General features: G+C 41.3%; 1 protein-coding gene across 1 annotated transcript in view; it reads right to left on the bottom strand.

Annotated features, from left to right (window-relative positions):
• LOC136871888 (uncharacterized) overlaps positions 1-23,485 on the bottom strand; it is a 606,370-nt gene that overhangs the window by 72,463 nt on the left and 510,422 nt on the right. The window contains exon 4 of the mRNA XM_067145560.2: positions 11,803-11,866. Within this exon, the coding sequence (XP_067001661.2) occupies positions 11,803-11,866 (64 nt within the window). The remainder of the gene's footprint in view (positions 1-11,802; positions 11,867-23,485) is intronic.

The raw sequence follows: 23,485 nt of genomic DNA, 5'->3' as shown, positions 1-23,485 counted from the left end.
TTTCACCACTCTTCTTATGACCTCCACGTCTTCCCAGTTCATGTTGCCACTGGAAGTCGGGCCGGGGTTCACCTCCACACCTCCTATGGCTAACAGTACCATAATCACCGCTGCCACCAGTATCATCTCGCCCATCATTTTTGTTTCCACTTTACCTTCTTTATTACTGTTTCCTTTTTCCATCTCCCCTGCCATCTTCCAATAGCTGCACGATATTGATCCACTCCAATAATCTTCCTCTTCCCTCCCGTCTTACTTTTCCACTCACCGGTCACACTCCACACCGGCTCTACCGTCACCTCACTCAGCACGTATGTCACCGAACGCTGACTAGGTTAGACTGGCGCCAACGGTTATATGGAGGGATGTTTCTGTGGCGGTTGGTAGTGTAGTGTGTTGTCTGAATATGAAGATAAAAGTGTTGGAACAAACACAAACACACAGTCCCCAGGTCGGAAGAATTAACCAGACGCGATTACAATCACCGACCCTGTCGGGAATCGAACCCGGGACCCTCTGAACCGAAGGTCTCAACGCTGACCATTCGGCCAATGAGTCGGACATTTACAGGAAAATTGGTAATGATAACATTGATTTAGAATATAATTATACAATTTTTTACCTATCTTCTTTCCGACACAGTGAAAAACAAGGGAAGTATCAGCGGCGGTCGTCCAAGAGCCAATATCTAAGTCTACGGAGAGTTTCAATGGGGATCAAACCGGCAACATTTTAAATGTTTTAAACAACCCTGTGTACTTTTCAAGTATTTGCACCAAGGCCAGAAAGAGCCAAGAAACGACTACGCCACGACAGGGAGAGGCTGTCCACGTACGTGCCTCAGAATTTCAGCGACAACATGAGGGGTCGACAGTACTAAGATAAAGTTTCGTCAACTATGGGCACAACAGCTTAATCTTTTAGGCCCCTCTTAAGCACCCACCTGCTGATTAATATTTTGAACAACTTATGGCGAATATGCAACTCGCTATTATCTTAAACTTAAATACCAAAGTTCATGAAAATGCCTTCATCAATATTCTCGAGATACAGATTAGATTATTATTATTATTATTATTATTATCATCATCATCATCATCTGTTTACCCTCCAGGTTCGGTTTTTTCCTCGGACTCAGCGAGGGATCCCACCTCTACCGCCTCAAGGGCAGTGTCCTGGAGCTTCAGACTCTTGGTCGGGGGATACAACTGGGGAGTATGACCAGTACCTCGCCCAGGCGGCCTCACCTGCTATGGTGAACAGGGGCCTTGTAGGGGGATGGGAAGATTGGAAGGGATAGGCAAGGATGAGGGCAGGAAGCGGCCGTGGTCTTAAGTTAGGGACCATCCCGGCATTCGCCTGGAGGTGAAGTGGGAAACCACGGAAAACCACTTCGAGGATGGCTGAGGTGGGAATCGAACCCACCTCTACTCAGTTGACCTCCCGAGGCTGAGTGGACCCCGTTCCAGCCCTCGTACCACTTTTCAAATTTCGTGGCAGAGCCGGGAATCGAACCCGGACCTCCGGGGGTGGCAGCTAATCACGCTAACCACTACACCACAGAGGCGGCCTATTATTATTATTATTATTATTATTATTATTATTATTATTATTGTTGTTGTTGTTGTTGTTGTTGTTACCGTGTTTGCGTGGAACAGAGAGATGAAAGAAGGTGTGGGCATGAATGGGTCTATCTACAGCAGTCAAAAGATTAATTTAAAACTTTAAATATTAAGTTATATCTCTTTTGATTTCTTTTCAGATATTAAATTTTAACAAAACAATTCGCTTGGCGACAGAACAAGCTGTCAGGTACAAAACTAGCTTGTTAGCTTAGATACAAGGTAAACCCCCCTCCCAAAAAAAAAAAAAATCAGCAAATAGTCTCTTAACAAGCAGAGCTTAAAGCTTTCAACTTAACAATGTTACTCAAGCACTAGGGTTTCATTCACCCAATAGTTAAGGTGCCAAACCTCCCAATTTCTGTTACTGGATATTCAAAATACACCATTTTCGAGAGCACCTTTTCCTCCAAATGTTACAAGAGGCTCCATTCCATGTTTACCTACACATCTACTATATTAATAGGGAGAGCGTCTTTACTCTAAAATTTTACCTAGGAAACTGCGTTCCAAATGTTTGTAACCTTTAACTTTTACATTTGTGACCAAAGCATTTTTGCTCAATAAGATTTACACCTTCAGGCCTCTCTAGACACAACCTACAATTTACAAGACCGTATTAGTTGTCTTTTAAGTTTACATGGAAGAAATAATACAGGGGTATCGAATACTCATTCTACCGGGCCTTTGTGGAAAATAACAGGTTCAATTATTGGCCCCAAAATCAAAAATGTATGGAGGCGGAAACATGCGCTCCTTGAAATCAAAGATTAAAACCCTACTTGGGCTTGTGGCCCGACGATACAGAGGCTAATCCCAAACTACTGAGGTGGCTAGATGGACAAGTTAAGTTACAAATTACAATAGTGAAAACAGTTACAAAATCGTAGTCACCTCAAGATTAAATGGTATGATGATAAACGGGGTTAAAAGTCAGGTTATGAGTTTCACAAATAGGAAAAGTCCTCTCAGTTTTAATTACTGTGTTGATGGGGTGGAAGTTCCCTTTGGGGATCATTGTAAGTACCTAGGTGTTATTATAAGAAAATACCTTCATTGGAGTAATCACAAAAATATGATTGTTAATAAAGGGTACAGATCTCTGCACATGGTTATGAGGGTATTTAGGGGTTGTAGTAAGGATGTAAAGGAGAGGGCATATGAGTCTCTGGTAAGACCCCAACTAGTGTATGGTTCCATTGGATCTGCTGAATCTGGAGTGGCAGTTGCAGCAAGTATGGACCAATTTATCCAAAGAAGAACATTTTACGTCTCTATGACACCATGCCATACTGAATCACCGCACCTATACAAGTTAGGGGTAGTACTGAGGCGTTCCTAACTCTCTGAGAGAGAATGAGAATCTTGACTATCTCTAGGGTGTGGGGTAATAAGCTTACTTTTGACAACATACCATATAAGTTCTGGGAAAAGGAGATTGGCGTTCGGTTTCCCCATTAAATTTGAGGTTATCTAATTCTGTCATTGGAATAATACTATAAATTCATTTGTTAGAACAAAATATATTCTTTAATTAATATATAAAAATAGTGAGTCTTGTTGCGATAAAACAGATGAGAATATGAAATTATGACATTGCAACTGAAAGAAACTAGGCATGAATTTGAATTCTTCTTGACCGGACATATAACAATTTATACGGAATATATCTCTCACTGTTTCACTTGACTGTACCTTCAACACTTTGAGTGTAATTACGACGTATTCCTTAGATCTGGTGTTTACTGTAGATGTGTCACGCCTAACTTGGTAATGCATCCTTGTGACTGCTTCTTCTCCATATCATATGATTTCTTGGTAAATCTGTATGGTATTCAACTAAGTGACCGACCAACTTTGGCCTCACTCTCTCAACGACCAAAGACTAATGGCTCACTGAGTCTTCTCCATCTCGTTCACACAATGGCCAACTGTGGCCTCTGCTTCCAGTAGAAAAATGACTGTCCACTTATCCATTTGACTTCTTCACTGTTCAGCTTCCGTTTAATTAATGACTGACGCTACAATATGCAGCCACCTCTTATAGACTTTGCATGACACACCTGCGTAACCTCCAGAAATAACAATGACCTACTCTCACAACGCGACAGATATTACATGTAATGGTGAAATCCCCTGGGGCGGCCTGAGTATCTGAGCTCATCGCCAAATGTTCACGATGACGTAGCCATGACGTGGCGATGACTTGACAGAAATGTCAGCAGTATTGCACAATATAGCAATGTCATATCCAACATCTGATATATAACAATTCTCACTGTACATGTCTTGAGTGTTATTCTACACATACGTATATATGCATACATTTAACTACAATTATGCAACTACAATGATAATTACAATAATAGTAATAATATCACAGATAAAATAATAATAATAATAATAATAATAATAATAATAATAATAATACTGAAATAATAATAATAATAATAATAATAATAATAATAATAATAATAATAATAATAATAATAATAATAATAATAATAGAGATAAAATAATAAAATAATAAAAATACAGATATCATCTTGTAACGGGATTTGAACCGTTACAGTACAACTGAGTACTGACAGATACTTTTTTCAAATTCACATTTTTGCCCAAACAAACGACTTATCTGTTTTGATATAACCAATTATTTGCATTATAGTACCCATTCTCTGTGCCATGTTTCATTCAGTATCAATGTCTCCTTCTGGGTGCGGCCGATTTTTAAAACGGCAAATTTTGTATTTATCAATAATGCATTATGGCAAGTATGAGCACGTTATAGGCTGTTCGTGTGTCGCTTTTGACTAAGAAGGTCCCCAGAAAAATCATATTCCACGTCACTAACATTAATAGGTAAGTGTACATGGCCCATAGCGTTCTTCAAATTTAAGAAAAACGATATATTAAGTAAGATATGCATATAAATGATTTCTTTCCTATATATTTATTTAACATTTGTATATTAAGTGTCAATACACAAATTTTGTACCTATGCACCTTCGGATAAAAGTTTCCAACTGAGTGAAAACAGGCTCAGGTTTGCATTCTTATGCTCATTTGTTCCTCATCCTCAATTTCTAACACACTCTCTTCAATTCGATTTTCTCAGGGAGCTTTAGAATTCTCAACTTTTCTGACTATATTGAGGTTTTTGGATTTTTAGGTACCATGTTTTAAGTGTTACAATGATTCCTGTCTCTATACATAGATTATCATTTATTAGTATGGATTAATGCCGGCCCCGTGGTGTAGGGGTAGCGTGCCTGCCTCTTACTCGGAGGCCCCGGGTTCGATTCCCGGCCAGGTCAGGGATTTTTACCTGGACCTGAGGGCTGGTTCGAGGTCCACTCAGCCTACGTGATTAGAATTGAGGAGCTATATGACGGTGAGATAGCGGCCCCGGTCTAGAAAGTCAAGGAGAACGGCCGAAAGGATTCGTCGTGCTGACGACACGACACCTCGTAATCTGCAGGCCTTCGGGCTGAGCAGCGGTCGCTTGGTAGGCCAAGGCCCTTCAAGGGCTGTATTGCCATGGGATTTGGTTTGGTTTAGTATGGATTAATTCCTTATGAAAATCCACAGCCTGTTTCCAGTCATTCGGCCGGGTCAGGAATGGAATGAATGAAGCCCCCACCTAGTGGCGAGGATAAGAAATGTACCGGCTGCCGAAGTCTGTCGCACTCCTCTGCGGCAATGATAAATGACTGACAGATGAAATGTTAATGGAGAGTGTTGCTAGAATGAAAGATAAAAAGGAAAACCGGAGTACCCGTAGAGAAACCTGTCCCGCCTCCGCTTTGTCCAGCACAAATCTCACATGGAGTGACCGGGATTTGAACCACGGTATTCAGCGGCGAGAGGCCGGCGCGCTGCCGTCTGAGTCACGGAGGGCGCAGGCTTAATTCCTTAATATCTAGAAATTTTCTCTCAGCTTCTAGGGGTTAAAACTTAATTTGAAATAATTTATTCTTAGCGTTTCTTTGTACGTGTCTATGGCAGTTATATGTTGATATAACCATCCTATGTCATATATTAAATCATGTGTGTGCAATATTTTTATAATGTATCTCCATATCAACTGTCCTGAATTCATACCTCCTGCTTTATGTTACTCTGCTATTCCGGATGAAGATCACCTCGTACAAGGAATACTTGACTGAAAATGACTCCTCAAGATGCAAATAGCTGCAAGAATAAACAAATAGCGAACGCACTTGCAGTTAGAGTTAAAGGCAAAGGCTTCTGATATTCGTACTCTGCACTAAATGAGATAGAGTGGTAAATCCATACCCGACCACCTTCCTCTGGGATACTCCCTTTCCTGACGTAGTTCGAATGAACCTCAATACCATGTGTCTGTCCAGAACTAAAAGTCTCGTCATTAATTTTTTCTTTCCTGATGAGGAATACAATCTGCGTCCTTCTGGGTAAACTACGTGTCCCTTTGCCGCTTCGGTTCAGCTTCATTACGTATGTTACGTACCACATATTCATACAGTGTTCAAATTCTTTGGCTACCTCTGTTGAGTAGAAAAAAGCAAATACACTTTAACTCGGTTCTCTCAATACATTGTCGTGCTCCAGTATTCCCGAGTCTTTCTACCCTAACAACGGTCAGATAAAATTAAATACACTTTTCAAATGCTAATGAGGTACCTCGTCGGATGTGCTGTAGGTGAGTAGGCTACAAAGCGGAATATGGAGTTTAATGGATTAAAACCCTCATCGAGAGGGAAGTAACGCTTTCGGCTGAATGCTTCTTTCAGTTTGCACTGTCAAAGGATATTATTAATGGGTCAACTTTATTACTCTGTTTAGTGCAAGTACTTTGGTTTGTTCGCACATTTTATGTTCCATAAAGTAGCTCCAGAAAGCCACTTTGTAAGCTGATACTGTGTTAAATGTAGCGGAAGGTATGTGCGCCCTAATAGGCCACCAACAGAGTCGTATAAAGTAGTCTTTGTTGCAACTTGAAGTGATTTAGTGAGCAGAGCATAAAACTAGTGTTATACAGAGTGCACTTAATGTTGGGCGGATGTTTCTGAAATTGTATTTAACTAGTTATAGCCTACAAAATAAACGTATGATCTGAACGTAAGGATGGCCAATCTCCTGCCAACCCATCGTTTATAACTACCCCTTTCTAAATGGTCACACTAGCAATAAACCTGGAGAGAAGAATACTCGATATCGTCGGTAAGACAATGTTGCTGTCTGGATTATATACACCGCTAAAATGTTTGGAATATCAAGGATGCAATGCAGTAATGAAGTTACAGAATGTTCTTTATTGTTTCACAGAGACATACAACCGTAAACTGTCAACATTTACAAAATCAATTTTTTTTCTGCCAATACCTTACGCGAATCAACAGCAATAATGATTATGCCTTTGCTGGCGAGATGTAGTGTTTACAGTGCACTATGTCTTCTGGTATGGGCTACATCAAATTAGTTGCTTTCATTGACCTGTCTCAGTCTCATCCTTGGCTTTGACAATATGAAAATGACTGAGGTATGAGTGATGCTAGTAATACCATTGCTTATGTAGCCAGTCCCTGTTATGAATGGTGTGAAAATATCGCTCATATGGTCGGTTGGTGCATGCATTTCAGTGGGCTTGGCAGACTGATATGTAATAGCAACGAATGGCTCGGTGAGGAAAGCAACGGGAAACTACCTCACTCCTAATTTCCCTAGTACGCCTCTTCAGTGACGCCTAGGCTATTTATGACAGGTGTTGGTGGAGCTGCAGAGGATCAAACCAGCCTTCGGGCTGAATACTCAACATACACAATGAAAAGATTACAATTTGTGCCCTTTTTTGTATGTGAAGGGTTTCCCTTCTTTACTCTGTCTTAGTACCGTGTATGGCTTCCTGTTGTATTGCTCATGTCTCTGACACGCCGTGGTATGCTTGCGATCATCTTGAGGAAGAAGGTTCCATTCCATCTGGGCAACTCTAATGAGGTCTGGGAGTATCTGTGGACATTGTGGATGATCAAACACAGCTGTCTTCAACCTTTTCCATCCATGCTCAATGCAGTTCATGTCCGGTGAATTAGCCGTCCAATTCACATTGGTGATACATGCCTCTCTTATGAAGTTTCTTGCTGAAGCACCTCGATGAGGGCGAGCATTGTCATCGACAAAAATGAATTCAGCACCATATTCATCCCTAAAGGATTGCACAAAAAGTCGAAGAATTTCATCGGTATAGCACTGGACAGTTAATATCCCTCGAATTGGTATCAAAAGATGTACGATGGCCATGCATAAATCCAGCCCAAAACGTTACACCACCACCCCCAAATCCATGCATCTCTTGGACATGCTGGTACTTTCCACAGTCCCCACACCCTTTGACGTCGTGTATCTGGCCTAAGCGATATCCATGTTTCATCTGTAAACATAACATTACGCCATTCATCCAACATCCAATTGACATGTTGGATAACCCGTCATCTCCTCTCAACACGATAACGATTCTCTTGTAGAACACGTCAAATTTGTCGAAATGATCTTAATTGGGCACTATGCAGCCAATTGTGTACAGTTTGTATAGATACACGAACCCCGGTGGCTCTCAAGAAGTCGTCTCGTAATTGTTGAGCAGTCGGTCGCCTCTGCGCGGTTACGCGAATGTACCGATCTTGACGTAACGTTGTCACCCTCGGTCGACCTTTCCTCGGTCTCATGGTACTATTTCCAAGTTTTTGACTCTGCACTTCAGGCAACCCCTACGATGCGTGGTGCTGCTGCTTATGTATCTCAACCCTGAATCAATGCCACAATTCTGACTCCCTTAAACTGGGAAATACTAACTGTGAAACGTAAACACTAGCGGAATCTCGTACAGCACTGTATACATTACTGTCAGTCTCCACCTGAAATAGCATTGTTCACTCCAGGCTCAACACAGACCGTAGAAAACGATATCTGCTGTATTGTAAACAAGCAATTGAATTATGTGCGTGTATACATTACTCTTACTCTCTACCTTTTATAACAGGACTACACACGCTCTGCCACATAAGATGCCTAATCCGACAATATTCCAAACTTTTTAAAAGTTTGTGTTAAAAGACTTTATAACTGGCTTCTTCAAAATGTTCTAAGCGTTTTCTTTGGTGGAAATACAAAAAAAGGTTATGTAAAAAGTCTTTATTTATTAAAGTATATAATAAATAAATAAATAAATAAATTTAGCTTCCTCTATTCCGACTTCTTGGCTGAATGGTTTTCGTTTCAGACGGTCCGGTTTCGATTCCCGATTGGGCTGGAATTTTACAGCTGCGCTCGGTTAATTCTTGTAGCTCGAGGAATGAGTATTTGTCTTGATAGACAGTTTCTATATGCGGGCAGCACATCACACTACAGCCGTTACAGAAACAAGTAATAGTGACTATTCAGCTCATGGTTCCAATGACGAATCCCGTATAAGAATATAAGGAATTTCAACCAATCAATAGTTTGTTTTTTTTCAATTTGCTTTTCGTCGCACCGACACAGATAGGTCTTATGGCGACGATGGGATAGAAAAGACCTAGGAGTGGGAAGGAAGTGGCCGTGGCCTTAGTTAAGGTACAGCCCCAGTATTTGCCCGGTGTGAAAATGGGAAATCACGGAAAACCATCTTCTGGGCTGCCGACAGTGGGATTCGAATCCACTATCTCCCGATTGCAAGCTCACAGCCGCGCGGCCCTAACCGCACGGCCAACTCGCCCGGTCCAATCAATAGTTGTGTTCGCTACAGTATTATAGTTTCCGTATGATCACTTTCGTATTTTCGAATCTACATGCACCTGTTTTTATATACATTTATCAAAATAGCGCACTCAAACATCTGTGTTATTCTGATGAAATGGACAGCTGACATATTTGTAGACTGCGTCCCTACAGAGTTTGAATGCAAAAACAAAACAGAATATTTCCGTGCTGAAAATTTTGTTCCCTGTATAGATTATGCATACTAATGAATTTGATTTTGTATTTATGCACTATTATTAAAGTAAACTGGTGTCCTCGTCCCGAGGTGGCGTAGCTCTTTTCAGGCACACCTCTGATGGAGGCGAGCTGCATGTACCATTTTAACCACATACCAGCCCTGCTGCCATCCTTAAATTTCTGGCAATACCGGGAATCGAACACGGACCCCTCGAGGACGGCAGCTAATAGTGCTAACCGTTACCCTACGCAGGTGGATATTGTTATTATTATTATTATTATTATTATTATTATTATTATTATTATTATTATTATTATTGATATCATTCTGCAGTTATTCGGTAAATATAATCAATACAGAAAAAGAGCTCCACATTGTCATTAAATACATTTCTGGAGCTCTCGTTACGTTACTAAAGAGAATACATCCCTCCACATACGATTGGCTCCAGGAAGGGAATCTGGCCGTAAAACTAAGCCAAATTTACATGAATCATCTATCCCAAATATTTGGGAAAGGGCCAGGCGGGAGTGAAATAATTTAGCTTTCTGTAAATTTTAATCATAAGAATTTGTTAATGTTATTTGCTTCACGTGCCACTAACTACTTTTACGGTTTTCGGAAACGCCGAGGTGCTGGAATTTAGTCCAGCAGAAATTCTTTTACGTACCAGTAGATCTATCAACACGAGGCTAACGTATCTGAGCACCTTCAAATACTACTGGACTGAGCCAGGATCGAACCTGCCAAGTTGGGGTCAGAGGACCAGCGCCTCAACCGTCTGAGCCAATCAGCCCGGTTTTGTAAATTTTAAAATAGTGATTGCTTAGAGCAGGGCCTCTCAGGGTGCACTGTGCACGGTGCAAAAGACGACTTCGCTTGGTTGACCAGAGTGCAGACCCCCACTCCTCGATTTGGAGCAATAGCGCGCGCTCTCTCTCTTTCCTCACGCCTGTCTCGCTCGCTCCCTTTGTCTCCCCCTTCCCACTTGCTCTGTAGCGCTCCAAATCCGAGCTGAGTTGAGCTGAGCTTAGCCGAGTAGCCCAGAGACGAAGCGTTGGTCCGAGTCGAGCCGAGCGGGACCGATGCACAGTGCACGGAGCTCTTGCGCCTCGATTTGCACGCGTGAGATTTTGGGCGTTTGAGGTGCCCTGGCTTAGAGGTAAAGATAACATTTAAAAGATTTCCCGTTCAGACAATTCTGCAGAGACTGTAATAAGGGGAAGTCAGATAGTACAGTGTCCGTGGAATGTAGTGGATGTGGAGAAATATCCACTCAACAGCATGCATCTTCTTCACATAGGAAGACAAAGGTTATGTGAGGCCTAACGTTGTCTTGATGGGAAACAGTTTCGTTTCTATTCGATAGTTTATTGTTTTCTATTGAATATTTCGACGCATTTTCTCCAGATTTGTTCAGTGCATCTTGAAACTGATCTGATTGTACGTGAGAAGCTTGTCGATTCACTGCATAAGCTTTTGTTCAAATTCAGCCTTATCTTCGATCCAGTGATTAATAAACAGCACATTGTATACAGTTAGCTCTCTCTGTAGATCAGTGGTACCGGGCGAGTTGGCCGTGCGGTTAGAGGCGCGCCGCTGTGAGCTTGCATCCGGGAGATAGAGGGTTCGAATCCCACTGTCGACAGCCCTGAAGATGGTTTTCCGTGGTTTCTCATTTTCACACCAGGCAAATGCTGGGGGCTGTACCTTAATTAAGGCCACGACCGCTTCCTTTCAACCCCTAGGCGTTTCCTATCTCATCGTCGCCATAAGACCTATCTGTGTCGGTGCGACGTAAAACGTAAAACCACTAGCAAAAAAAAAAGATCAGTGGTAGAGTGTACGCCTCCGACTCCCAAGATCACGAGTTCACACCCGGGAGAGATAGTCGGAGTTTTGAAGGGTGGAGGAAGAAAGTTCATTCGACACTCCATGTCGTACGAAGTTGGCATGAAAAAATACTCTGGCGACATGTGGTGCATATCCGACGAAATTAATTAAAAAGGCCATCGATCTGCCAACAAATGGTATCTTACTCTACAGCGTACAAAACGCTGGGTAACAGGTGTGGTTTCGTAAATGTTTGATTGTTCATCAGGTGGGGAAAGCATGTGCCTTGTCACTAAAACTGCTAGCCTGATTGCAGTATGTTATGATTAACTGTTATAGACTGTAACAACCGTGCACTGATCAAGAATTAAGATTCATCAATCAACTCACCTGCTGGAGTATGTTGCGGGCGGTACTGGAGGCTGACGGGCTATCTGGTTGCTCACCTCACCATCTGAGAACATACAATAGGGTGTCAATATTAATACAGTATAATAATAATAATAATAATAATAATAATAATAATAATAATAATAATAATAATAATAATAATAATAATAATAATAATAATAAATCTATCAAGTTACAGGAAAAATCACAGATACAATAAGGAAACGGCGATTACAATTTTATGGTCACTTATATAGAATGGATATTAAAAGGCTCACTAAGAAAATGTTAAACTTATCCTTATCAATGAAAAATTAAAAATTATAATAATTGGCTAAAAGAAATCGCTTGATGATGCTTGTTGTTTAAAGGGGTCTAACATCGAAGGTCATCGGCCCTAAAAGAAATCAGTGAAGATCTAAATTAAATTGGCATTAACGAAGAAACCATTCAAGATAGAATAAAATTCAGAACGTTAATTCATAAACCCAAATTTTCTCTAAATTCCATGCGACTAAATACAGGATGGAATGAACAACGTAAAAAGGAGCATAGCGAGAGGATGAAGAGATATTGGGAAGAGATGAAGAAAAATATAAAAATGTGCTAATAAGTTCAGACGTGCTCAGTAGTTGGGCATAACGAATAAAAAAATCACCACATGAGAATATTGTTTGAAATGGAGAATGTTTACAGCTGATTGTAAAATAACAACCCTTCACATGATTATTAATGAAATGATAGACGAATAAAGAAAAACTGTAGAATAAATGCCGTCATGAATGGGGTCAGGACATTAAAACAAACACACCCCTAACTCTCAATTTAATTTCAAATGCAGTAAGTAGCATAGTCATTTTAAGCGTGGTCTGCGGTCCAAATGCCCCAAAGAGAGGCCCCGCACGACGTCGCTTTCGTGAATAGCCGTCACGAAACACCAAAATCCCTTAAAAGCCGTATGCCGAACTTTTGCAGGGATTCAATCACTTGCACCGTCGTTCGAAAAATAAAATTGAGCCGAGAAGATCAGAACTGCCCCAAAGTCTCCTATTTGATAAAATGTGATTAAAAAACTACAAGGTAGCTTTAAAAAGTAAGGTAACTATAGTTTCTCAGGGAAATGTCATTTTATACTAGATATAAGGATACACAGTAGTAGGGCACTGGTACGGATTACTATTCAATATGGTCACCGTTCTTGTACAAGCACTGTCTTGTTTTAACGGTTCACCAAGGCATCGAAGCGGGCATGGAAGAAATCTGCTTCCAGTCCCTGAAACTTCGACATGACGGCATGCTGAACGGCCGCATTGTAGTTGAATCGCTTACCACCCAGGTGCTTCTTCAACGGCTTGAAGAGATGGGAATTTCTGGGTGCCAGGTCGGGACTGTAGGGAGGATGCTCCAGTACTTCTCACCGGAAACGCCGTAACAACTCACACGTGCTGTTGGCTGCGTGTGGTCTGGTCGCTTTCTGAGAATTGCTACCCTCAAACTCTCCAGTGTGTCAAAGTAACTGGCAGCATTCACCGTCGCTCCTTGGGGAGGAAATCAGCCATCTGGACCATCAACAATTCAGCCCCATGAATCTTCAGAATTTCGATGTGAATTGCATTTAAAATCACACAAAAATATTTATTTATTTATTTATTTATTTATTTATTTATTTATTTATTTATTTATTTATTTATTTATTTATTTAAATATTTTTTGTTGAGCGATGAACATAACAGGCTTTCGCCCAATTACAGTGTTCACAGTATACAATTAATAATTACATTATTAAACATTAACTGAACACAAACAAATAAAAATACTAATTGAAGAATACAGCGAACTACCCAATTTAGACTTGAGGATTCCAAGCAAGAGAAAGTTAGTAATACAATAAAATACAGTTACTACAGTAAATTTGTTAACAGTGGTGCATAATACAAAGTAACACATTTGGTTATGAAGTTAAATTATACGAACAGTCCTAGAAGAGAGGGTACGAAATAAACATGACACAGTATGCAAAATAATATTCTGAGAAGAGAAATAAAGTGTTTAACATATAGGTAATTTAAAAACTGTGGATTCAAATAGAAGAAGAGAAATTTAACGGTAGAATGCAGAGATAAGAAAGAAAGGAACAGCTAGAAAAATGAAATCAGGCATGTACACAAAAGGGTTATAATGTTCAATATTTGTTTTATAGGAAGGTATCACTCAAAGTTGATTTGATTCACAGAAAAGATATGTACATTTATTTAATTTATTATAAAGTTTCAGAATTCGATTATGAGGAGAAATCTTGTGGGCTTCTGTATGGTGCATCTTAATGAATGAAAGACCATGAAATGCACTGAACTGTTAGATTACTGGTGTATAAGAAGCAGTCACGCTGTACGGAAACTTATCGCAGACAGCCGAGACCATGACATCGCTGGGCGAGCTATGTGGGTCAGGCAGCTATTTCATCATCCACTTGACCAGGCACGGCAACTCGACTGAGGCTCGCACTGTATTACCTTACTGTCCCCTGTTGATTGTAAATGAAAACTGCGTGTTAGAGGTTTGGTTCCTATTCCCATAACCGTCAGTCATTATTGGACGGTGTTTCCCTTACACTCTGTACACATTAATGGACTATGAGATGAAGATGCCGATGGCGATGGTGACGGTCATTGCCTTATATACTCACACGCGATGTACTAATGTTTCTTCATCATTCACTCTTCTCACTGACAGCCACACGATCTAATTTGAATACTTTACAGATAATCTGGACAATATCTCTTAAAAAGAGGAACTAGAAAGAGTGAGGAAATAATAATAATAATAATAATAATAATAATAATAATAATAATAATAATAATAATAATAATAATAATAATAATAATAATAGTACCGGGAGGTACACCTCAAGGACGCACATTCAAAATAAGCGCCTTAATAAACTCCTCTATCGATCAAAAGGTGAAATTGATTACACAACAACTTGGAACTTTAATCGGAAGATGTCACCAGTGAAAAATTAAGGAATAGTGTTGTTAAGTTTCCTAAACTGATTGAATTTCTCTTTGTTTTGTTTGCCATTCATCAAGAAGTTTGGACATTTTCCCACAGATGACACTATCAAAAACTCTGATCATGCACTCTGGTGCAAGGGGAAGAACTTATAACTTAAAGAAGTTTTGTATTCCTAGTTTTTTCATAACTGAATCTATGTTAATTTATTTTATGGGTTGGCAATACTTTCTTTCTTTCCGCCAGGTTTGAATCTAGCCAATCATAAATTTTTGTGATTAATTTTCAACCAATCCCGCATTTCTTGTTCATTTTGAATCTGCCAATAAAAATTATGAGGGTGTATCCTGATTAGTCTTGAATACTCTCGAACCTTCCCTGAGGGTATATAAACTGCGGCTTTTCACGTTTCCTTGTTAATTGATCCTTCTTTCCAAGTGTGTGTGTTAAGGCAGGAGGCGGGACCAACTCTTTCTTCGGTCAGCAGAACATCTATAAGGTAATGACCACATAAATTCATTCTTTCTTGCTACCTTCGCAGCTTTATTCGAGGGGAAGGTCCGAATCCTTAACTATGTAATCTACTTTTCTAAAATGTAAATTTTCTTTCGGCTAATGGAAAACTTCATAAAGTCTTTAACTGTAAATCGGGGATAGAGAGTGAGTTACCCTCTCGAGCTCCCCTTCATCTTGCTTTGAGGTGACTACGTTTTGCAACTTTTCTGTAATATGTTAAAGATATTTCCATGCGAGCCACCTCAGTATTTTGGGAATAGCCCCTGTTTCATGGGCCTAGATCCCCGTAGGAATTTAATTTTTTCATTATCTCGGAGCGCAGTGTACGCCTCCATTCAGTTTGTGTTCGGGCCGTTTATTTAACCTGTTGTTTTTCTCAAAGGCCCAGTAGGTTGGGGACTAGATACCCCTGTATAAAATTATTTTCAATTTGTAAGTTGTGCCTTGAGGGGCCAGAGATTGTAAGATTTTGATGTAATGTTGCCTTGAGTCGGTAGTAAGAAACTGAAAGCCTGTTAGCTCTTTTTCAGAGTTTTGTAATAGTAACGAGTGCCTCTGGAAGGCTAGATATTGTATTTTTGGGAGCAAGTGCTCTTGAATTAGGGTATTTCTGCCCTTAACTTTCAATTGTAAATTTGTAACCTATGGGCTTGTAGCCCAGAATTGTCAAGGTCTGAATATTGAATTTTCCAATTTATGAAACTGTCATTGTACCTGATGTTCATTGTTATGAAAAATTGTTAAGTTTGAAGTTCTAAAAGAAATATAACCTTCAGTTCAAGTTTTAAATTAATTTTGACATTGTAGACAGACCCATTCACCCCGGCACCTTCTTTAACTTCTTTCTGCTCCACGGTTATCCCTGTAATAATAATAATAATAATAATAATAATAATAGTAATAATAATAATAGTAATAATAATAATAGTAATAATAATAATAGTAATAATAATAATAATAATATAATTAGTTTTTCGTCCCACTAACTGCTGTTAAGGTTTACAGAGACATTAAGACCGTCCGCGCACGAGGCAACACGAAAGCAATTCAACAGCGATGCGATATCCCCTCCCTGTCACTTCTAGGTGAAGGAGTGGTGATCCACGAACGGAGCAATATGAAAGCAAATCAACAGCGATCTACTCAACTAGTGTGATTTGAACAACCTGGGCGGCCTGCAGTGAAGCGTGATCTGAGCGACCTGTTCTCATATCGCCTCTTGACATGGAGGCGTTTAATGCAAAATTCATGGGCACTGTGGAAAAACATCGTGTTTTATATGATTTTACTCTCAACGAGTATTCGTGACAAGACGTGACAGACCGGGCGAGTTGGCCGTGCGCGTAGAGGCGCGCGGCTGTGAGCTTGCATCCGGGAGATAGTAGGTTCGAATCCCACAATCGGCAGCCCTGAAGATGGTTTTCCGTGGTTTCCCATTTTCACACCAGGCAAATGCTGGGGCTGTACCTTAATTAAGGCCACGGCCGCTTCCTTCCAACTCCTAGGCCTTTCCTATCCCATCGTCGCCATAAGACCTATCTGTGTCGGTGCGACGTAAAGCCCCTAGCAAAAAAAAAGAAAAGACGTGACAGAGACAAAGAATGGCATCAGGTGACAGCAGAAGTCAGTTTGTCAAGTATCTAGCGGTATTTTCTTATAATAATTTACATATTACACTATAGTAGTAATGAAATATAACAATATTACAAATATATTTTGTTGGTGCTGCTGTGTAAGTTTTGGGAGTTAATATTATATTACAACATTTTTTTTAATACAGGAATTAACAATAATTAGTTGCCAGTACTTAATGGCCAGCCTGTTCTAGATATTGTTCGTCTGCTGCATTGGCCTGCTCGATCTCCAGACCTGTCACTGATCGAGCACGTGTGAGATTGAATGGGACGATTTGTTACCCGTCTCCAAGCTCCGGCAACGAATCTCGATCAGTTGGCTGCGCCGATGAAATAGGCGTGGACTGCGGACTCAGCATTATATTCAGGATCTGCACAACACTATGCATACTAGTGCTCGGCAAAACAGTTGCTATTAGACAACGGTTGTCGCTAAAACAATTGCGCGCAGACAACCGTTTTATAAAGCGGTTGAAAAATAACGATATGGATAGAAATTAGGTAGTACGTCAACCTTGGTCAACCGCGGCAACGTCTAACGACTTTACCTGTACCGACCAGCCGGTGATCCATATCATTCAACCCAACATTACCTGTACCGACCAGCCGGTGATCCATATCATTCAACCCAACACAAGCTGATATAAAAGAAGTGACGTATTTCAGTCATATAGCATAAACCTTTGATATACAAAGATTACAGTGTGACTAAGAACACAATTTTCCAACGATCCTGAGTCAAAAAAAGTTTTACAAAATTGATAACACCGTTTTTCTATCAAAATACATCATTCTGAAATGTATTAACAACGTATAATACATTCCATTGCATATGTTGCTAAAATTTGGATTCGACCACATAACGTGTTTTCGGAGATGCAGAGTTGCCAGAATTTTGTCCCGCAGGAATTGTATAACGTGCCAATAATTCTACCGACATGAGGCTGACGTATTTGAGCACCTTCAAATACCACCGAACTGAGCCAGGATCGAACCTGCCAAGTTGGGGTCAGAAGGCCAGTGTTCCACCGTCCGAGCCGTTGTGTTTCTTTCTCATTACAGAGACGTGATGTGAACTTGAACTTGTATGTTTCCGTATTAGTTTTCTTTCTTTCTTAATCTGTTTACCCTCCAGGGTTGGTTTTTTCCTCGGACTCAGCGAGGGATCCCACCTCTACCGCCTCAAGGGTAGTGTCCTGGAGCTTCAGACTCTGGGTCGGGGGATACAACTGGGAGGATGACCAGTACCTCGCCCAGGCGGCCTCACCTGCTATGCTGAACAGGGGCCATGCGGGGGGAATGGGATGAAGAGATTGGAAGGGATAGACAAGGAAGAAGGAAAGAAGGAAGCGGCCGTGGCCTTAAGTTAGGTACCAGCCCGGCATTTGCCTGGAGGAGAAGTAGGGAATCACGGAAAACCAGGGTGGCTGAGATGGGGATCGAACCCACCTCTACTCAGTTGACCTCGCGAGGCTGAGTGGACCCCGTTCCAGCCCTCGTACCACTTTTCAAATTTCGTATCAGAGCCTGGAATCGAACCCGGGCCTCCGGAGGTGGCAGCTAATCACACTAACCGCTACACCACAGAGGCGGACTTCGTATTAGTTTTAAATGATAAATGTTACTGCATCCAAAGATCCATTAGTTCTGTATTTCATGACTGAGTGGAAAAAGAAATGAAATGGCGTATGACTTTTAATGCCGGGAGTGTCCGAGGACAAGTTCGGCTCGCCAGATGCTGGTCTTTTGATTTGACTCCCGTAGGTGACCTGCGCGTCGTGATGAGGATGAAATGATGATGAAGACGGCACATATACCCAGCCCCATTGTCAGCGGAATTAACCAATTATGGTTAAAATTCCCAACCCTGCCGGGAATCGAACCCAGGACCCCTGTGACCAAAGGCCAGCACACTAACGATTTAGCTATGGAGTAGGACGACCGAATGGAGTGTGATCAGAATAACAAAGAAGATTAACTCAAAAAATATTCGGCTAACTGTGCCTTGCAACACTCAAGCCATTGAATCTAGCATAGCACTGTATTCTCACCCTCGCTGAAGTCAGGCTCATCAGACAACATAAAGACACAATCCAACACAGACTTAAAACTTGTGCGAAGATTCAACATGGAATAAATTTAAACAGATGCTAAAGTGCATCATCGGACGTCCGAACACATATATCACACCTGGGTGGGTAATCCGCCCTACATTCAGTTTACAACCACCTCAACTGAACAGTGCTGTGGTGTTACTGTTAGGTTGTTATGTCGACTGTGTGCTGAAATCTACTGAGCCTTACAGTGAACTCGAAAGAATGTTCGAGATAAATGACTATGTTTCAATGTGCATTCAGTGTCCGAAAAGGAAGAGATGGTTGGAGAATATGTAGAGCAGCTAAATAGTGGTCTGTAAATGTGGAAGTGCCAAGGGTAAATTGAAAAAAAGAAAAGAAAAAAAGAAAAAAAATAATCAAGATAAGTTGTATACAAGAGTGATATACGTTTGTGTGATTCATTCACTTGTTAATTCTTGAATCCATAGATGGGCGTTATTGTGATATTCTGAGACTTCAAATAATTCATGAACATTAGGCAACAAGAAGTTGTAAAGACGGGTTTTGTTTGTGTTTTTCTTTATCTAATTGTGTGTTCATTTGTTAAACAGTTGAAATAATTGTATGTATTAACTGAAAATGAAAAAATGAAAACCTACAACCTGTTTTCCAGTCATTGACCGGGTCAGGGATGTGATGAATGAAACATATATAGGCTGTTATTACAATGGGGTCGCCACTCCCAAGGTGAGTTATTAATGAGTGATAAATGCTAGGAAATGATAATGGAGAGTGTTGCTGGAATGAAAGATGATAGGGAAAACCGGAGTACCCGGAGAAAAACCTGTCCCGCCTCCGCTTTGTCCAGCACAAATCTCACACGGAGTGACCGGTATTTGAACCACGGTATCCAGCGGCGAGAGGCCGACGCGCTGCCGTCTGAGCCACGGAGGCTCATGTATTAACTATTATATATAAATAAATCAGATATAAAAAATCAGCCAATAGCTGCGTAGATATCCGGAATGGCCTATCTGACCTGTAAGTTTTTCCAGATACATTGGAAAACCCCAGTTTGAAGAAATGCAACGATTGCGAACGACGGTTTTGTATGCGTACCGATTGTGAAAGTGTGAAACGGTGCTGGTGAAGAACGCAACAGTAGAGCGGCACTGCAACTGCAAACAGTTACATTTTTGCAACGGTTTCATTCAGCAACTGTTGTGTTCCCGAAACGGTTGCGTTGTATCTGTCCCTGCTTTAATACATACTAGGATCGGCGCGTTCATAGCAGCGGATGTTGGTTATACGAAATATGGCGTCGCCTCTCCTTAGTAACAGAGTATTTCTCTTCCTCTGAGTACTCTCTCCGTTCTGTATGAATAAAAATTGGCGTAAGAGAGTACTTCATCCCAATTGAATGGACTCTTCGCTTTTCTACCTACATTTTGTGTGATTTAGTTAACAATAGACGTTTGTTCTCAATCACATGGTTTACGATTGCCGGCGAGCCTTTTATTTTTATTTGTTTTAATACAAGAGTGAACTTGGAATCGTCCACCTCTGTGGTGTTGTGGTTAGTGTGATTAGCTGCCAACCCCTGGAGGTCCGGGTTCGATTCCCAGCTCTGCCACGAAATTTGAAAATTGGTACGAGGGCTGGAATGGGGTCAACTCAGCCTCGGGAGGTTAACTGAGTGGAGGTAGGTTCGATTCCCACCTCAGCCATCCTCGAAGTGGTATTCCGTGGTTCCGCACTTCTCCTCCAGGCAAATGCCGGGAAAGTACCTAACCTAAGGCCACGGCCGCTTCCTTCCCTCTTCCTTGTCTATCCCTTCCAATCTTTCCATCCCCCCCCCCAAGGCTCCTGTTCAGCATAGCAGGTGAGGCTGCCTGGGCGAGGTACTGGTCACCCCCCGAGTTGTATCCCCCGACCCAGAGTCTGAAGCTCCAGGACACTGCACTTGAGACGATAGAGGTGGGATCCCTCGCTGAGTCCGAGGGAAAAACCGACCCTGGAGGGTAAACAGAAAAAGAAGAACTTGGAATCATGAGAAGCAAATTCATTGGTTAACATGGTTACTTCAGAAGAGGAAACGAGGGAAGAAATTGCAATCCAGTCTCTTCTTAGATTCGTAAACATTCTCAAACACCATCCCGTTTTTGAGAAATTAGAAGGAAGAAGGTGGTAATGGTGGTGATTACTGTTTTAAGAGGAAGGCAACCATCCCTTCTTAACGGAAGAAAGGAAGAAAACAGCTGCTTTAGTTGGAATGAAAGAAACATTGTTTACCTAGTCTGTTCTTAAACTATTTCGAGGAACTTTGAAATTTATCAAACATTTTCCTCATTTTTTTCCTATAAATTGATAATTGTCCCAATTTGTCCCGTTGTATTCCAACTTTATCTTCTAATTCTGATCTTTTCTACCTTTAGAAACTCTACTACTATAATTCCACGCCATATCTCCACTGACAATTCGAAACATACCGCTCAGTCGAGCAGTTCGTCTCCTTACTTCCAGTCTTCCCAGCGAAATGTTTCCAAAATTTCGTAACACTACTCGTTTGTAGGGAAACACCAAGAACAAATCATCATTTCTCATATCAAGTAATCCTGGTGTCGTCCTCATACTCTAACTGGGGTAGTGGTGGTGGTGGTGGTGGTGGTGGTGGTGGTGGTGGTGGTGGTGGTGGTGGTGGTGATTGTACAACTAGGCAACCATTTAGCCCGCCTGGTGGCCATGATCGTTAAGGGGTTGAAGTCTAAATGTCCTGACACCGTGGTTAGCCGGTCCGAGTCCTGTTGGTCGAAAACATTTTCATCATTAGAATGTTGGTCGGCAGGGTTATGTTATACAATTTCTAATCACTAGATTGCGTGCCAGAAGCCTGGATTAAATTCCAAACCTCTCCGCAGTGCTCATATGGAATGAGAGCATATGACGCTGTTGATGGTGATTCGTCCATCGGATGGGGACGTTAAACAGACTTGATCAGACCCCTTGGTGCAATTGGACAGGAGTAGGCTATGTGCGGGCACCGAGTTTCACCCTCCCCCTTCCTACTATCATATATCACGCCATACATTTCATTAAATCCTGTGATGAGGTTGACGTCAGGAAGGGCATCCGGCCATAAAAAGTCGCCACGACAGATTCATCTCACCTCATACCCGACCCCGTGGAGAAACGGGACAAACAAACAAACAACTAGGCATCCATCCTCTATTAACACTAATCAGAGGGAAAACATAGAAGGGGTCCGACACTTCGAAAAATGAAGGTATTGGCCGAAGAAAGTTAAGAGTCACCAAGGGCGTCGGTGCGACGTAATGCAACTTATAAAATAAATAAACAAATGAGTAAAACCATATTTGAATAACAGACGGCAATTAACAGATATACTTTACGAAAGTGAAAAGGACTACTCTAAATTTCAAATAACGCCCTGTCTAGCTGATGAAGGCGTATCGCAAGGATCTATTATGGCTCCCTTCTTTTCATTCCTTAGGCTTCGAGGAGTCGGAAATAAAAAAGTGTTGACCAATGGAGGTCGCATAGGATAGATGGTGAGCACAAGTAAGTGGAAGCAATGCCAGGACTCCACTAAGAGCCCCGTGGTACCCAACCCACGCTCCCAAGTTAAGAGCCTCTGAGGGCCTCTAACTGGGGTCTTACGAGAGACTTATACGCCCTCTCCTTTACATCCTTACTACAACCACTCCTAAATTCCCTCACAACCATATGAAGAGATCTGTTACTTTTATTTACAACGTCGTTAATGTGATTATCGCAATGAAGACCTTGCCACATATTAACACAGTGATCCCGTGAGCTACTTTCACCCCATCAACACTAATTAAAACTGAGAGGACTTTTCCTCTTGGTGAAACTTAATGAGCTGTATTTATTTAATTAATGAGCGTAATTAATTAACTTTATTTGGCACAGGATTTAGTTTTACCTAACAGTGGAAATTTAAATACGAAAATAAATTATTCAATGTTGTCAACTTTCTGTTTCTTACTCTGTTTACTATAGTACTAGCCCTGGAAACTTCAGTGTAAAAAAAAAAAAAAACCTCTGGCGCAACAGCCCCGAAGGACCATGGTGTACCAAGGGACCGCTGCCCAGCCCGAATGCCTACAGATTACGAGGTGTCGTGTGGTCAGCACGACGCATCCTCTTGGCCGTTATTAATGGCTTTCTAGACAGGGTCCGCTATCTCACCGTCAGATCGCTCCTCAATTGTAATCACGTAGGCTGAGTGCACCTCAAATCAGCCCTCAGATGCAGATAAAAATCCCTGACCTGGCCTCGAATCGAACCCGGGGCCGGCATTTCGGTGTAATACACTGACTGACAGAGCAAATGCAACACCAAGAAGGAGTGGTCAGAACTTTATGCCAATTGCAGGGTAGACTGACGTCACTGAGGTATGCTCATGATGTGAAATACGCCGCT

The sequence above is a fragment of the Anabrus simplex genome, chromosome 4 (genome assembly GCF_040414725.1).
Source record: "Anabrus simplex isolate iqAnaSimp1 chromosome 4, ASM4041472v1, whole genome shotgun sequence".
NCBI classification, from domain to species: Eukaryota; Metazoa; Arthropoda; class Insecta; order Orthoptera; family Tettigoniidae; genus Anabrus; species Anabrus simplex.
The sequence above is the reverse complement of the archived record's forward strand: the minus strand, read 5'-3'. Positions and strand labels throughout refer to the sequence as shown.